The sequence below is a fragment of the Herpailurus yagouaroundi genome, unplaced genomic scaffold (assembly GCF_014898765.1).
Source record: "Herpailurus yagouaroundi ecotype Mexico unplaced genomic scaffold, PumYag 77, whole genome shotgun sequence".
Taxonomy (NCBI): Eukaryota; Metazoa; Chordata; class Mammalia; order Carnivora; family Felidae; genus Herpailurus; species Herpailurus yagouaroundi.
The window spans coordinates 30,298,399-30,314,367 of NW_024412388.1; the positions used below are offsets into that span (position 1 = coordinate 30,298,399).

The window sequence follows — 15,969 nt, forward strand, 5'->3', positions numbered from 1 at the left end:
CGGGGCCTCGCACCTGCAGCCCCAGCGGTCGGGGCGGGGGAGCGCCAAGCGCGCGGAGCGGGGGTCTCTCCGCGTCGGGCGCTGCCCCGGCCAGAGGGAGGCGTGTTCTCCGGGAAGATGGGACGCCGAACCCTCCCCTGCGGACGAGAGAGCTGCGGGAGCGGCCAGGGCCGGGCGGGGAGGACGCTTCCCAGCCTCAGGTCTCCACCACTGGCCCCGGCGCCCGCTCGGCCTTCGGTCGCGCGTCCGCATGGCGCGGCCCCGCTCTTTGTCAGCCGCGCGCGGCGGGCACGCGGACCCACCCGCGGCGCCCCGGGCTCCCGGGCGCGCCCCTCCCCCACCGCGGGGAAGGGGTGGAGGTAGGGTGGGGAGAGTGGCGGGTGGGGGGGGGGCCGCAGCGGGCGAGCTCCAGGCAGGTGAGGTTCCCGTCGCGCACCTGGCCTAAGGCCTTCCGAGTGGTTTGGGGGCGTGGGCGCGCGCTCCTGTGAATCGAGGGTTGATGGAGTGACTCAGGTGACCGAGGGGGGAGGCGAGAGCCCCGAGGTCAAACAGGTGTTTGGGAGGGTCGGCAGACTGACCGGGGTGGAGGCGACGAGGGAAGGTCTCCCCGGGAGGGGTCTGGGACCAGTCTGCCTTTGTAGTAAATGGGCGTCTTGGGGAGGAATGGGCGGTTCTGGGATGAAGCAGGTGGCCTGAGAGGAGGGGCGTTTTCTTGGCCCCTGCCGACGCTAGGGAAGGAAGCGCGGCCTGAATTTCCCCCGAGGCGGGGGCAGTAGCTTCAGCCCCCGACCTGGCTGTAAGAGGTAGGAGGCGGGCACCAGAAGTAATTGCGGGGAGGGGGTAGGTGCTGGATAAAAGGCAAAGCTGTGCCAGGACCTGGGTCCTTTCCTTTCTGCCTTCTGTGGCTGGATTCCTTCTTGATGTTCCATGGGAAGAGGGCCCAAATGCTGCTGGCACAGGAGGTGCCCTGGCAGGGCTGTTCCTTCCGCCCGAGGTTGCTTAGAGGCCTTCAGCCCCGTTTAATGTTTCTTTTGTTATCTCTTCTCATTCCGTGCTTATGGTGGGGAACCCCGGGAGCCTGTCTCTGCCCCTTGCTGCCTCCATGCTGAGGTTCCCAGAATCTGGGAGGAGCTGTGCCCAGAGACCCATGGTGTCTGGCCATTTAGGCCACCTCACGGTCTCCAGACAGCCCTCATAAAGGAAAGGTGACAGTCTCCTGCCCTCCCTGGACCCTAGAGCCAAAGAGAGAGCTGGTCATCGGGCTGCATTTGGTCCTGCAGGGAGGTGGTAGCTGAAGGCATGCACCATCCAGGCTCTGATGAGGCTGTTGGGGGTAGTGGTCCATGGGTAGCAGATGGTTCTGGGAAGTGAGCTTGGCCTTGCTGAGGGTCGGCTGCCCAGTCTGGCTGGTGGAGCCCAGCTGGCCCCAGGGTGGTTATGTTTCCGTTCAGATCTCTCCACTAGCTAAACTGACCAGAAAAACTGACTTTCTGTGTCACCTCCCCCACCCCCATGCTGTGCCTCTTATTTCCACAACAGCCCTTGGAAAAAGCAAACAAACATTTTATCTAATGCCTCTTATGTGCCATGTGTGGTGCCAGCCAGTTTTATATTTGCATTTCACTATGTTCTTAAGACATCCTCTCAGGTGAAATAATTACCCCATTTTGCAGATGAGGCAGCCGAGTCCCAGAGAGGTGAAGTGACTTGCCCCAGACCACACCAGTTGTAAAGTGGCCAAGCCAGAGTTTATCCCCGGTCTGTCTTACTTCAAGTTCCGTACTTTTTCTATTAGATGTGCCAGAGATAGAATGGGAGAAATTCCTGTCTATTCTAGCTCATGCTTTGTTTCATGCCTGCTAGTGAGAGCGTGCCTTTGCTTTTTTAAAATACTTCCCATCTGCTGCCCCATTTTTATCCTTATAACATTCCTGTGAGGTAGGTCGAACAGGAATACAGTAATAGATACTGTTCATTAAGTGCTTCTTGGACACCACGCACTGTTCAGTGCTTTACCTCCTTTGTGCCTTGCAAACAACCCTATGAGGTTTAGGTGCTATCGTCACCCCCCATTTTATAGATTAGGATGCTGAGGCTCAAAGAGGTTAAATGGCTTCCCCAGGGTAGAACTTAAATCCATGTCTCTGGATCTATGGGTCTTATAAGCTCCAAATGTACCAAGTAACAATAATAGAGGTTACTAGGAATGGGAGCTAACTTTTACGGAGTATTTTCAGATCTGTGAACATCTTCAGGTATATTATGTCAGGGGATTTCTCTAAAGTCTTGTGAATTAGTTTTGCCATGGTTTAGCATCATCCCGTTTTCCAGATGAAGCAACTGAGGTTCAGGGGGTAAAGAGGTCAGGTCAGGGGCAGAACTGGGACTAGACCCTCTGCTTCCCAAGTGTCAGTGTACCTTATGTGACCCGTTCCCGTTCGGTCTGTTCACTTGCGCTCCTCTCTCCTACAGATCATCTCTCCCTGGGCTCCCAGGCCCAACCCCCCTGCTGCAGCCCCTGCCTGGGCAATGTCTTCCTCAGATGAAGAAACGCTCAGTGAGCGGTCCTGCCGGAGTGAGCGGTCTTGCCGGAGTGAGCGGTCTTACAGGAGTGAGAGGTCAGGGAGCCTGTCTCCATGTCCCCCAGGGGACACCTTACCCTGGAACCTGCCACTGCATGAGCAGAAAAAGCGGAAGAGCCAGGACTCGGTGCTGGACCCTGCGGAGCGGGCTGTGGTCAGAGTTGCTGGTAAGAGAGGCCCGAGTGAGTGGGGTGGCAGGGTGCAAGGCAAGAGTGGGCCGCTGGCTGGGGGCGAGTGGTGGAGGGGTCCTCCTCAGGGTACTCTGACAAGCCAGCTGGAGTCCGCTTCGGCATTCCTGTTGTTGGAAAGATGATGGCATAACCTTAAAGAAAAACTTGACAGGGTAGAATCTGCCACTGCTCCTCCCTGTGTGCTAACAGGAGACCTGTTTCCATTTTTGCATCTTCTCTGCCTCTGTCCCCGTGCAGTTGCCTTCATAGCTAGCTTACATACCATTCTGGATCTGGACTTGTTTCACTTACTCTTCTATCCAAACGATTTTCCATATTACACTTTAGGCTTTACAGTTACCATTTTTAAAGGCTGCGTAACATTTCATGATTTAAAAAATCCTACTCACTTTCTACTTTTTCACCATAACAGACAATGCTGCAGAGAACATCTTTATGAATAATAACACTTGACTTCTGTTGAGTTATTTCCTTGGTCTGAGTCTTTGGAGAGGGCAGTCTCACTCACAATGCTTTCTGAAAATGTGGTACCCACTTAGCCTTCCTGCTGGGCAAGGGCTGGGGCCACCTGCCATAGGAGATGTCCGCTTCTCCTTTGCCAAGTAGCCGAGCATGCAGGGCAGTGGTTACGAGGACAGGCTTTGAAGTCAGAGGGATAAGGTGCCGGACGGGTGGCCCTGCTACCGGCCAGCTGTGTGGCTCTAGGCAAGTCTCTTGTCCTGTCTGAGCCTCCCTTTCTTCGGCTTAAGAATGCTTCCCGTACAGAGCTGCCTTGAGGATGAGATGAGATAATGTATGTAAAACTCTTAGCATGGGTTTCTGGCTCAGGAAAGGGGAGGGTTGCAGAGTGCTCCCTGAGCTGCTTCCTGCGAGGGCATCCAGGGCTGCCCCCGTGGGTTGTGCTCCTCGTTTCCACAGGCAGCGGGGCCAGAGTGCAGATGGAAAGCTAGACAAAGCAGTGCTGGCAGCTAGTTCAGTGACATCACCCAGCTTCATTCCATCACCTAGGCCTGTCCTGCTCCCTCTTTTGTATCTCTAAAGTAGTGCCCCCTGCCCGCCCCTGCTGTGTCACCTTGCACCTGGACCTTCCAACCTCCAAGTCACAGTTCTCCTCCTCCAGTCCCGCCCCTCCTCCATGTGACTAACAAGAGTATTTTGTTCTAACATGAGAACCTGATCCTGTTACTCAGCTGCTTATAAGCCTTCTTTGGTTCTTCATTGCCTGTGGAATAGAGGCCCCTCAAAGTCAGGACCCTCTTGAGCTTCACCTTTTGCCATCTCTGCTTCTAAGCACTTGCCACATTGAGCTGCACCTTGACCCCGAGAGGTGTGCATCTTGCAGGATCAGACCTCCATGCTTTAGCTTTCTTCTCTGCAAGGCACTGGGAACCACCTCCCCCTCTTTTAAGTGCCGCCTCCTCTGTCCCCAATACCCCCCGGAGGTATCCAGAGCTCCCTCCTCCGCTCTGGTATTCATACTTTTCCCTCCCCTGTGTTCCCTTGTACAGTATGGCAATTATCCCCTTTCGGGGGAACCCGCCACTCCCTCAGGACTGTTAGCAATGCTGGACCGTGTCTTGCTCATGTTTTTGCCCCCAGCTGCTTGCATGGGGCCTTGTTCCTGTTGGGAGATCAACCAGCATTGAATGATTGAATGCAAGGAGCATTTCGAGGAGAATATGTGACAGATTGTGATCCAGGAACAGGCAGTGGGATGTAATGGAAAGCTAGGCAGGGAGAGGGTTATGTGGGCTCAAATAATGAGGGAAGGGTTTTAGCAGAGGGTGGACTTGCAAGGAGGAGACCTGGCTGGAGAGTTTGCACTCCTTCTGTGGGCAACAGAAAGCCCTTGGAGAAAGGTCTTTGGTCCTTCTCAAGACCTTTGGGCCTGTGGCATCAGCCAGTCCACAGAGTTTCACAGCTGTCTCTAGGATGCAGGAGGGGCTTTACTTGTCTCCAGCCTTGAGAGGCCCCAGCTGAGGGTCCTCGGGATCCACAAAGCTCTCTCCTTCTCCTGAAGGCAGCCTCTTTCTCCTTCCTTATGCCCTCTAGCCCCATCCTCCACCACACATACATACTTATAGGCCCTTTTGTGATGATTTCCCTTTCCGGTCTGCTCCTTGCTCCGAGGGGCCTCACCGGATGGTTTGCCTGCTGTTTAACATCCCAAGTCTGGAATAAAAGTAGAGTGGACTTGAGGGGGCTTAAGGCCCAGGCAGAGTCCCTGAGGATGCTGCTGGGTCAGATGAGCAGAGGGGTGGCGGGCGCTGTGCTGTGTCTCCGGCATCCATGCTGATCTTCTATTCAACCTGATCCTGCCAAATGACTGTCTTGAGGAGGGGGCTGGGCCGGTGAGGCTGAAAATGTGGAGACTGTCATGGTTAAAAATAACTCGTGCGCTGCAGTTGGGCGTGTTTCGTTAGCAGCAGAGAAGAGGCGGGACAGCTGCTTCAGGGCCCGGCTGAAATCTTGCTGTGATTTCGGAACGTGGTGGGGACTCTACCAGGGTACTTTAGAAGGCAGCCTGACTTCTGCGGGGATTGCTTCCTGTGAGGTGCAGGAAGGGCATGTCTGGGAGACCTGGGTGCTCTGAGGCTCTCTGAAGTTAGAACTTGCATCCTGGGAGGAAATGAAGTCAGTCTTGCCCTGGAAGCCAGCTGTGGCCTGTGCAATTTTCTCCTCCCCACGGGGTCTGGGTGTGAAGCCAAGTGGGGGTGTCTGCATCAGTCTCACCACATGCAGAGACCTCCCCCTTCCCCTAGCCCATTCTGTGTCCTGTGCTTGGGAGGCCTGATGGGGGAACCTCTGCTGATCACACATGGCACACTGGAGAGGCATGTCAGAGCTGAGACACCTGCTGACCTCGGTCTAAAGTCAAAACAGGTTCTAAGGGCTCCACGCGTACTGTAACCCAATTTTTCCCATCCTCGTCTTTTCCCTTCAGCGTGTCTCTCTCTTCTTTGCCAGCCCTATTCCCAACTCCTTAACCCTAGCCACATTGCAACAGAACAATAGTCCATTAACAAGAAAGCCTTGTTTCTGTTGATCAGTGTTTTGGTTTACATAGAGATTTCACAATAACTGTGTGTTAGGTAGGACACGTGTTAGGATCTGAGGCCCAGAGGATTTACATGCCTTGCCTGTAGTCACACACCAGTAACTACAGATCCTCCAACTCCAGGTGCATTGCTATTTCCATTTCCTTAGGCAACGTGGGGCAACCAGGCCAGGCTGAATCTTCTGCAGGTGACAATCTAAAACCCGAGTTGGTCTCAGATTCACCCGAGAGTCCTTCTGGTCACTTCTGGGAGAGGTCTCAAGATCCTGGCCTGTAGAAAAAGGCAGAGACAGAGATCTTGGAAACTTTGCCTCTTTGAAGCCCCCTTGGCTCTCTATTGTCAGTGAACAGGAATAGTGATACCCTTACTTATTGGTGGGGGGCAACAAGGAATGGGGGTGCTGTGGAAGGCACACCAGCAAAGGAGCACAACACCACAGGAGGGGAAAGAAGGCTGTATCTCTTGGGGCTCTGGGGAGCCTGGGGGGGCGGTGGGGCGTGGGGGAAAGCCGGGTACAGGACAGTGTCACAAGCTGTACACTGTACAACTCTAGGGGGCGCCATTCATACTTTCTGTCATTGTGGATTTGTAGATTTATTATGACAAGTTTCCTGCAGATGGCAGTAAAATGTCTGAAAGAAGGGCTCCTGTTTGGGCTAGGGGCTAGGCTGGGTCCAGGAGGAATTCACCATCCACCATCCTTCTAATATCACATCTTCAGGACCCTCCTTGTTCTTGGTAGCGATATCCAAAGATGGCTGAAGATGTGGTCCCCTCTTCATGGAGCTCACTCTAGTTGAGAGGAGGGCAGGGGGAAAAGAAATTGCATTCTTGTGTGCGTTGTGAAAGAGGGGAGCGCAGGGACTCAGGGCTAAGGATTGGCCTCCCAGTTAACCAGTAGAAAGCATCCGTAGGATTTGTTCTTGGGGGCCTCTCAGCAGGTGCTGGTGAAATCACATCCCCAACTTCTGCTGCAGTGTGGCCTCCTCCAGGAAGCCTTCCCTGATCCCTGCAGCAAGACAGCAATTGTATTTCTGCCCAGCCCTGGTTTCAGTTGGCCTTGTATTAAAGTTCATTGTTTCTGGGTACGTTTCCCCCACCAGATCTGAGCTCAATCTGTCAGGAGTCCCATCATACCCTTCCTGGTGTTGCCCCAGGTTCTCATTCTGAGAGTAAGGGCTTTAGAATCTAGAGGCCCCAGTGAGGGCTGCGCTTGCATGCCGGTGTTTGCCCTGCTTTCAGAGCCTAAGCTCAGCTGCTGGAGTCCCTCAAGGGCTTACTTCTGGGGAGACAGCCTTTAAAAGCACATGCATGGTCAGAGGAAGGAGCCTGCTTCTCTGTGCCCATGTGTCTCTCCTCCAGGATGGAAGCTCTGAGAAGGGGCCTCTCTGCTTGTTCATTCATTCGTTCATTCAATTAAAAAAAAAAAAATGGATTGGGGTCCCTGGGTGGCTCAGTCAGTTGAGGGTCCAACTTCAGCTCAAGTCATGATCTCACAGTTCATGGGTTTGAGCCCCCACATCCAGCTCACTGCTGTCAGCACAGAGCCCACTTTGGATCCTCTCTCTCCCTCTCTCTCTGCCCCTCCCTTGCTCGCTCTCTCTCTCACAAATAAACATCAAAAAATAAATACAATAAATAAATAAATTTTAAAAATGGATTTAATCCCGGCTGGGTGCCAGGCACCATGGAGACAAGTGGATCTGGAATCAGAAGACTTGGGCAAATGACTTCACTTCTTAGAGCCTCAGTTTTCTTATCTATAAAAGGGTGATGATGACATATGCTTTGAGTGATCATTGAATGAGAGTCGAACGTGTTAGACGAACACGGGTTAACATGCCTGTTACTGCACTTAGCGTGTCATTGTTGTAATTTCTCTGGGCCAACTAGGAGAGGCAGTGGAGTCTCCAGGAAGGCCTGTTTTCCCAGATGAGCAAGGAAGGGGCTCCAGGCCTCTAAGTTCCGTCCCTTTCTTTTGTTCACACTAGGGCTTTGTCCGAGAGCAGACGGGAGTGTCTTTTCTCTGGCCAACCCATGTTGGGAAGAAGGGAACACAAGGGTGGGAAAGGGTGCCCTAAAAACGATTCCATTGAGAACCCTTATACCAGAGCCACCAACTGCGCTGGCCCCAGGCTTTTCAAACTTTGCCCCCCAGGAGGCTCCTCCCCCTTTCTAGCGTTTCTACTTCTTCCTGGCAGTATCCTCCGAGCCCTATCCCCTTCTGGAGCTTGGCTTCAGTAACGGGAGAGATGAGCCTGAGAGTCCCCTGAAAGTGGGGCAGAATGAATTGTAGCTACACACCACCAGCTCAGCACCAGCTCTCTGAAAGTAAATCTGGGTCACATTAGCTGCAGGGATGGAAAGTGACCACGTGGGCAGAATTTTGTGCAGGCAGCAGAAAAGACAGCCAACCCATCTTTCCTCTGAGGCTCAGGGTCTTTGTGGGACCCCAGCTGGTGAGGGAAGGTGGTTGCCACATCGCAAGGTGTCGGCTTTGTGCCGTTGGTTTCCCAGCGTGCTTTTCTAGCGACTTCCCAGGTGACACGGAGACAGGTTTGGAATGGCAGTCTGACTCACGCCTTTCTGTTCAGGAGCAGCCAAGGACGGAGGGTAGGAATGTGGAGGAAGGACTGGTTAATTTGGGGGCTGCGGAAGGCTGTCATTTCTCTGTCCCACGGGGTTAGAGACGAGACGCCACCAGAGGAGCTGACTGTGCAGCGGAATCTAGGGCTGCACTGTCTTTTGTCCCAGCGGCCTTCCCCCTGGGAGGAGGACTCTGAGCCTATCTGAGTGTGAGTATTAATAACCCACCATCACCAAGTAGTGCGATCCTGAGCCTGGCCAGTTGCTGCGGCTGGGACCTGCCGTGATTTGGCCCCAGCCTGCCTGTTGCCACCTGTCAGGTAGAAGTGGGCCAGCTTCCTGGCTCTGCCTTGGCGCTCCTGCAGGAGCAGAACCAGCGCTCCTGGCTGGAATCTCTGCCCGAACTTACGATGCTGCTGCAGAGAAGGTCTGGAAGCCCCTGTAACTTGAAAACTCAGTGTGGGTGGAAGTTTCCTCCCTCAACTGTGTCCCACCCCTAGCCCAGAAGCTACCAGGCTTTTAGCCTTGTGGTCCAGGGAAAGGTTCTGTCTGGAGCCTGGGTGGGTGTGTCTCCCAGCATGCCTTTCCCTCCTCATTCTCTACTTACTCATTTCCTCCTGTGCTCACTCTTCCATTCATTCGCTCAAGGGCATGGCTTTGGGAGTCAGCTGGAGTCCCAGTTCCAATTCCATCACTTGCCAGTTGGGTGAGCCTGGGAAATTACTAACCTCACTGAGCCTCACCTTCTCACAGTTAAAATGGGGGAGCAGGAGTGCCACTACAGAGTCTCGCGGGATGGATTAAATGAGGTTGTGGGGAGTGAGGTGCTTGGCCTAATGCCTGCTATTTAATCAGCGCTGGACACACAGTAACTATTCTCACTGATATCATTCATTCACTTGTACACCAGTTCACTAATTCATGAATGCATCCATTCATTCCTTTGCTGATTCATCGATCATGCACTTATTCATTTACCAAATATTTCTAGAGCCACTTTGTGCTAGGCGCCGAATGGGTTTCGGAACCCCACTCCCTCCCGTGCAGGCAGCTAGGATGCAGCCTGAGCTGTGTGCGTTGCAAGCCCGGAGTTCCGAGAAGTTCTGAAAGGGAAGGCCTTTCTCCTGTTTCTGCCCCCACTGCTAGCTTAGCGCTGTGATAGCATTTGATCTGGGACTTGGAAAAGGAATAGGACTTTGCCAGGACAACCTGAAGAGAAAAGGCATGCCCCTGTTGCTGGTTTCTATTCTTGCTCTCCTTTCTTTGGCCTCAGTAGAAAGAAATGAGAGGAAATGAAGAGAGAACCAGCCGGTAGGAGTTAGGAATTAAAGCATTCAGAGGGTGGTGTGGGGATTTGAACTCGACTCTGTCCAGGAGCTCCTGAGAGCTGATGCCAGCTGGGATCCCCTAGGAAGTAATAGTTGGAGAAGCTGCTATGTAGTGAGTCCTAGATGTGTGTCAGGCATTTCATGTTACCATTCAGTCCTCACAGAGCCCTGGGAACTAGTTGCTATTCTCCCTGTGTTACCGAAGAGAGAAGGTAAGGAACTTCAGCGCTGCTGAATGTGTATGGCGCCCCCTGGAACACAACACGTGCAATGTGGCCTTTGGAATTGTTCACTGCTTCCTTCAGGTTGGCCTAACTCCAACCACCTGCATTCTTCAGAACATTTCAAACACTTACTAAAGTTGTGAGAATAGTCAAATGAACCCCCATCACCCAGATTCAAGAATTAGCAATTCAGGGCCAGTCTTATTTCACTCACACACCCCATTTTGGCCTCCCCAGTTACAGAGATGGAAGTTCCAGTAATAATGTCCTCTTGCCACCTCACTTTTTTTTTTTATTAAAAAATTTTTTAAAAACATATTTATTTATTTTTGAGAGAGGGAGAGACAGAGCATGAGTGGGGGAGGGGCAGAGAGAGGAGACACAGAATCCGAAGTGGGCTCCAGGCTCCAAGCCATTAGCACAGAGTCTGATATGGGGCTGGAACCCGTGAACCGCGAGATGATGACCGGAGCTGAAGTTGGATGCTCAACCAACTGAGCCACCCAGGCACCCCGCCACCTCACTTTTAAGCTATTATATTGCTCTTCCCCCAGCAGTAAGTATGTTGGTTTATCTGCTCAGTAGTCCAATCTGAGCTGGAACCAGTCCTACTCCACACATTTCCCAGAGGCATCGTGCGGGATTGTGACTTCCAAATGCCAAGGCCCTAGGGGGTGGTGTGTCCCTTCCAGTGTTGCTTACCTGATCCTCTGGTCCTTCCAGCTTGAGGTTTGTGCCCTGCTTCCAGAACATGAAGAACTAGGCTAAAGCATGCCTGTGTTCTCTGTTTGGAAATTTGATTTCTGAGGATGGTGTCTGTTTTGCTTAAAACACTTCAAACCTTTGGAGCCTGGATTTGAATCAAGACCCTCCCAGTGTAATTGAGAAAGTACCCTGAAAATGGATTTCAAGGATTCGGTCTTAAGAGACTGAACTTGGGATGCAATAGGATTGAAGTCTTTAAAATCATAGAGGGAAGGAATTTTGGTCTTATGAGAGGGGCACGTGCCCCAGGCCTGCCCCGATGCTGGTGAGCTGTCCCATGTGAGCAGCCACCACTCTCTAGGGCTTCTGTGGGATTTGTGCTCAATTTCCAGGCTGCCCGTCACAGCCCCTTTAGAGGTTTCTGTTCTGAGGTAGCATTGGATGGGGAGATGTTGTTTCCACTGGAGGGGTTAGCCACACCGCCTAATTTGGGGAACCTCCCAATTCCCCCAAAGAGTGCAGACTGCCTACAGCCCTGTTTGGTAGGAACCTCAGGATGAACAGGAAGGGAGGTGGGGTGTGGTTGATCGAGTGGGGCTCACATTAGGCTGTTCCTTTAAGAGAGAAAATAAAATGGTTATATTCACAGAAAGCCTGGGAAATAGCAGAGGGGCCAGGAGCTTTTCTAGCTGCTATTGGTATATTCTGAATGCAAGGTTTGTGCTTAGTGTCTTATGTGCTTTATTTGACCTTATCCTTAAAAGAACTTTAGGAGGCAGATGGGCCATAGTAGATGGAATAGAAACCGAGAGAGTTTGGTAACTTGTTCAAGGTCTCCCAGCCAGTAAGGGGCCACGCCGGGAACGGCACTAGCTCTGCCTAGGGCAACCCACTGCCTCCCCCATTACAAGGAACAGTAGTTTAATAATAGCTAACATCTGCGCAGCACTTCAAGGTTCACAGAGTGCCTTAACTCCCATTATCTCCACTGTGCCTCAGGAAGCCCCGGGCGGGAGAGGCATTCCACGCCCCTTTGGGACAGCTGCCTATCAGGGGTCCAGCTTCTGCTCATTTCCCCCAGTAAGGATTGGAGATTCTTTGGCATTAGCTCTGACAAGCCACGGGAGAAGGCCTAGGGAGAGGCTGAGGTGGAGAGACTTGGCCAGTTGCTATGGTAACCCAGATGGCTGAGTAACCATTTTGAGGGTTGCCATGGTGACGGGCCGCCTGTGGCAGGGATCTTGTCTTCCTGGGTGGCTGGCACCATCCAGACCTCTTAAATGAGTGATGTTACACTTTCTGAACAGAAGAGGGCAGCATGATGGTGGGCAAAGGCTTCCTACCACAGAGGGGACTGGGAAACTGGAGGCAAAGCTTAGTTAAGTGTTTCCAGGGGCTGGGTGGAAAGGGAGTTTGGGCTCCTGTTTGTAAGGCTGGTGGGATGGGTCTGGAGGCAGCTCTCCTGAGACTAGAACTGGATGATTTTCTTCCAAGATCTTGCCAAAGGATAGGGCTTAGGGCAGCCCCTTCAGTGTCTCGCTCCAGCTACTATTGGGGAATGTAAGAGGTACAGGAGACAGCTTACCCCTGCGAGGAAGAACAGAGCTCTTGCACATACTACTAGCAAAAAATTTATTTATAAAGCATCAATTAACACATGTAAATTAATGCAGCATGAGCCAAGCTGAAGAAGTGCTGGGAGTAAACCTTCTAGATGTTGGAGGAGGAACACTAGCAGAAGGAGAAATAATTTTCCACTTTCCTCTTTCTTCTCTGCACCCGAAACCATTGGCCACCAAGTCGACACTGAATTGGATTCTTAACTGTCTTGAATCACAGATCAAGCCCATACCCTCCACCCCCATATGTCCTCAGTTGAGGCATCCATGCCTTCAGCAAATACTTATTGAACATCTACTAGGTACAAAGCATTGTGTTGGGTCCTATGATGAGGGAAGATGAAATAGATGTTTCCGCCTCAACGAACTTCTGAACCAGGACGTTTAAAGGAGGCAGTGATGCATGCAGACACCCACAGTACATGTGGCTGGAGCCCCAGAAATGAGAGAAAGAAAATGTGGCTGGGATTTTTGAGAACAGCCTCTTCTACCTGGGTTGATTAAAAGTAACTTCATGTCGTTTCGGGTGAGCTTTCAAGATGGGTAGGATTTCATTAGGTGAAATTGGGAAGTGGAGGACATTCCAGGCAAAGGCTCAGAGTTTGATTCTAGGGGAACATGCTGCACACGAGGGTATCATCGGAGATCAGCTGATAAAGGAAAGATGTCAAAATATGGAGGACTTTGAACGCCAGGCAAAAAGTAAGGGATACTGTGAGAGACAGGCATATTCTCTTCTTAAATACTCTAGCCTTCTAGCTCATCAGAAGCCACAGGCAGCTGAGTATTTTAGGGTCATCTGGTTCACTCATTCATCCATTTAATCAAAATTTTAAACAAATATTTAATGAGTGCCCTGCACGTGCCAGGTCATTTGCTAGATGCAGGTCCTGTGGTGAACACAACCGACAACAGTCCCAGTCCTCAGGGAGCTAATGGTTTAATAAGGATGAAAGACAAGGAACTGATAGCTTCAAGTGTGATGCATATTACCAAAGGGGAGAAGAGGGGGAGGGAGGATCTACTAATCCGGGGGATCAAGGCAGGCTTCTCTGCAGGAGTTTCAGCAGAGGTGTGAGTAGGAGTGAGCCAGACCAAAAGAGGAGAGCAGTGAAGGGTCACAGCCCAGGAGGAGAGCAGGTGGAAGGCTCTGGGGCGAGAGAGCACATCTTTGAGAAGCTGAAATTGATAGTGGCTGGACCTTAGGGAGAGGGGCACTTGATGAGGCTTAAGTGGCAGAGGACACGGAGGAAAAATAGGGCTTTATTTGCCTGTATTACCCTTTCCCCCCACTAGATGGCCTTCTGAGTACATCTTGCTGCCTTTGGCTTCCTTATTGCAGCCTCCTTAGAAATGCAACAGCCGTCTGGCCATCAGGAGCAAAGGAAAATCATAGACCAAAAGGAGAAAGCCTCAGAGCTGTCCTGATTGTGTGGTCTGGCCATAAATTTAGACCATTGCTTGGAAAAAACCAGAAACCTCCCCTTCATAGGCTTCCTTCTTCGCACCCCCCCCCCCACCCTCCAGCAGCTGCTTTGTTCCTCTATCGTTATAAAATTTTCTCAGTATAAAACAGAAACATCAGCCAAACATGTGGACTTCCCCTTTTCCATTCATTAGAAGAATTCATTACTTCAAAATCTCCTGGGAGCATTTAAATGCAAATCTTGTCAAGAAAGCTACTTGAGTCTGAGAAGCCCTCAGACGCAACCCAAACCAGAACTTTCTTCCTTGATTACCATGTTTCTTAATAGGAATCTCAACCTCTTGCCCTCGCCCCCCCCCCCCCCCCCCGCAAGTCCCCCAGGCCTTCAACAAAGTCTGATTCCCAGAACAGACTCTCTTTCCCTTCTTGCCCTTGTCTTTCTGCACTTTTGGCAAGCCTCAGTCACAATTCTTGAGGAACCTGCTTACAAAGTGGCACACGTAGCAGTCCTAGGAGGGGATTGAGGGACTTTTCTGTTTACTGTAATGAAAATGAGGCAGATGTCTGGGGGTGAGGGTGGAGGTGTGTGTATGTGTATTTGTGTCTGGGCCTTCTTAGCCCTACTGGAATAAAATAGTATAGGAAATGCAGATGACTCAGCACTGATACAGTCAAGGTCCCCAGAGTTAGCATTTCTGTATTCTCTGCTCTTTATGAAAAATGTGCTTATGCCATCAGTCCCAACTCCTTCACCCTGCATTTTCCACTGAGCCTTAAAAAAAAAAAACCAAAAAAAAACCTCAACCTTATTCTCCTTCTCTTCTTAAATTGAGCTCATTAAGCAGCTGACACCAAAACGTGGACTAGCTTTTTTTAAGCACAAAGGATTAAACTGGAAGGAAATGAGCCTTTGTTCAACAATCCTCCCTGTCTGCCCTCTTTGGGCTCTTCCCTGTATAATTTCCAGTCCTAGAACTTGGACAGGCCAGCAGAACTTGATGGATGGAGAAAGATATGATTAATGACCTGCTCACCCGATTTCTGATCATGGTATGATGTGGAAACAACCAGTGTGCACCTAATGGTGAAAAGCATCATTTCTTCTTCTTAATGTGCTGAGCACTGGCCAAATACTTGGCACTACTCATAGCCTACAAAGAGGCAGGCCTCACCCCAGGGGGAAGAAGCTCCCTTTTAAAAATCTTGAGCATGGGAACTGAGATGGAAACCCAAGTCCTAGTTTTGCCTGTTCGATGTCCCATGAATTCTTTTTTTCTTTTAACCTGCTAATATGCTGCTTTGTGAGAACCGCCAGCTTAACTTTTTACCCACAACCACTGCCCCACCCCCCTGAAAAAAATCAAGTTAACAGACTTGATGAGGCTGGGGAGGATAATGGCTGGATGAGGGGAGATGGGGGCAGAAAGATCCCCTGCATTTACCTGAGTTCCTCATTCACAGCTATTGGCCCCCAGTGCAGTCTGTGAATACTGGGAGTGAAGGATACACAGATGAATGGACTGGCAGATGATACTGGGAACTCTCTTCTCAAAACGGTCCCCACTAAATCCCTACCTATATCTACTAGTTTCCTGTCATCACTTTTCTTTCTCCTGACAGATTACTGGGCTTCCCTTTTCTTCTTCCCTGACCAGTTAGGCTCCAGGATCCCTTTCTTTGTTCCATAACCATCCCGCTTTCAGTCTCAGGTCCCCACATTTCTCCCTTTCGATCTGGAAGTCTCTCTGTTCTGATGGCTGTCACAGCGCAATAATCCTGTTGGGTCTTTTCCCTCTGTAGATCCACCCCACCGTGAGGTCAGAATCCCGTGTTCATTCCTCCCACGTTGTCATTTCTCCGCTTCTGGCTCATCCTTGGCCTGGTTTACTTCATCGTGCTTGGCGTGCCCTCTCCGTTTCAAGTTCAGTCTCTTCTGTTTCTGGAAAACCCTTTGTTTCTGGGATTCCGTGTGGCCTCAGTGTTCCCTTCGGCCTCACGCTGCAGCCCCGTCCGGGTCCTGCCCCTGTCCTCATGCTGACCGTGTCTAGCCCCGGATCTACCTAGGTCTTTCGCTCTCTGCCTTCCCCTCAGTTCTCTAGGCCCGTCTCCAGCAGCTGCACAGGCCCAGCTCGGTCTCCTCCAGCCAGGGGGCTCCCTCCTTTGTCCCAGCGGCGGGTGTAGGTCAGCGCCGAACGGGGTGCCCGCCCGCCCTGTGGCGTCGGCTCGGGGTCTCGCGGCCGCGGCGGCCC

The 15,969-nt window shown here is 51.6% G+C and overlaps 1 protein-coding gene across 14 annotated transcripts in view; it reads left to right on the top strand.

Annotated features, from left to right (window-relative positions):
• Positions 1 to 1,674: 1,674 nt before the first annotated feature.
• Positions 1,675 to 15,969, top strand: part of MACF1 (microtubule actin crosslinking factor 1) — a 341,865-nt gene continuing 327,570 nt past the window's right edge. For 4 of the 14 annotated variants that reach the window (XM_040469740.1, XM_040469741.1, XM_040469742.1 and 1 more), the window contains exons 1-2: positions 1,676 to 1,758; positions 2,496 to 2,749. In XM_040469740.1, coding sequence (XP_040325674.1) covers positions 2,530 to 2,749 — 220 coding nt within the window. In that variant the 5' untranslated portion in view covers positions 1,676 to 1,758; positions 2,496 to 2,529. Of the gene's footprint in view, positions 1,759 to 2,495; positions 2,750 to 15,969 lie in introns of those variants that run through there. The other 10 variants (XM_040469723.1, XM_040469739.1, XM_040469724.1 and 7 more) reach the window with 7 other exon arrangements.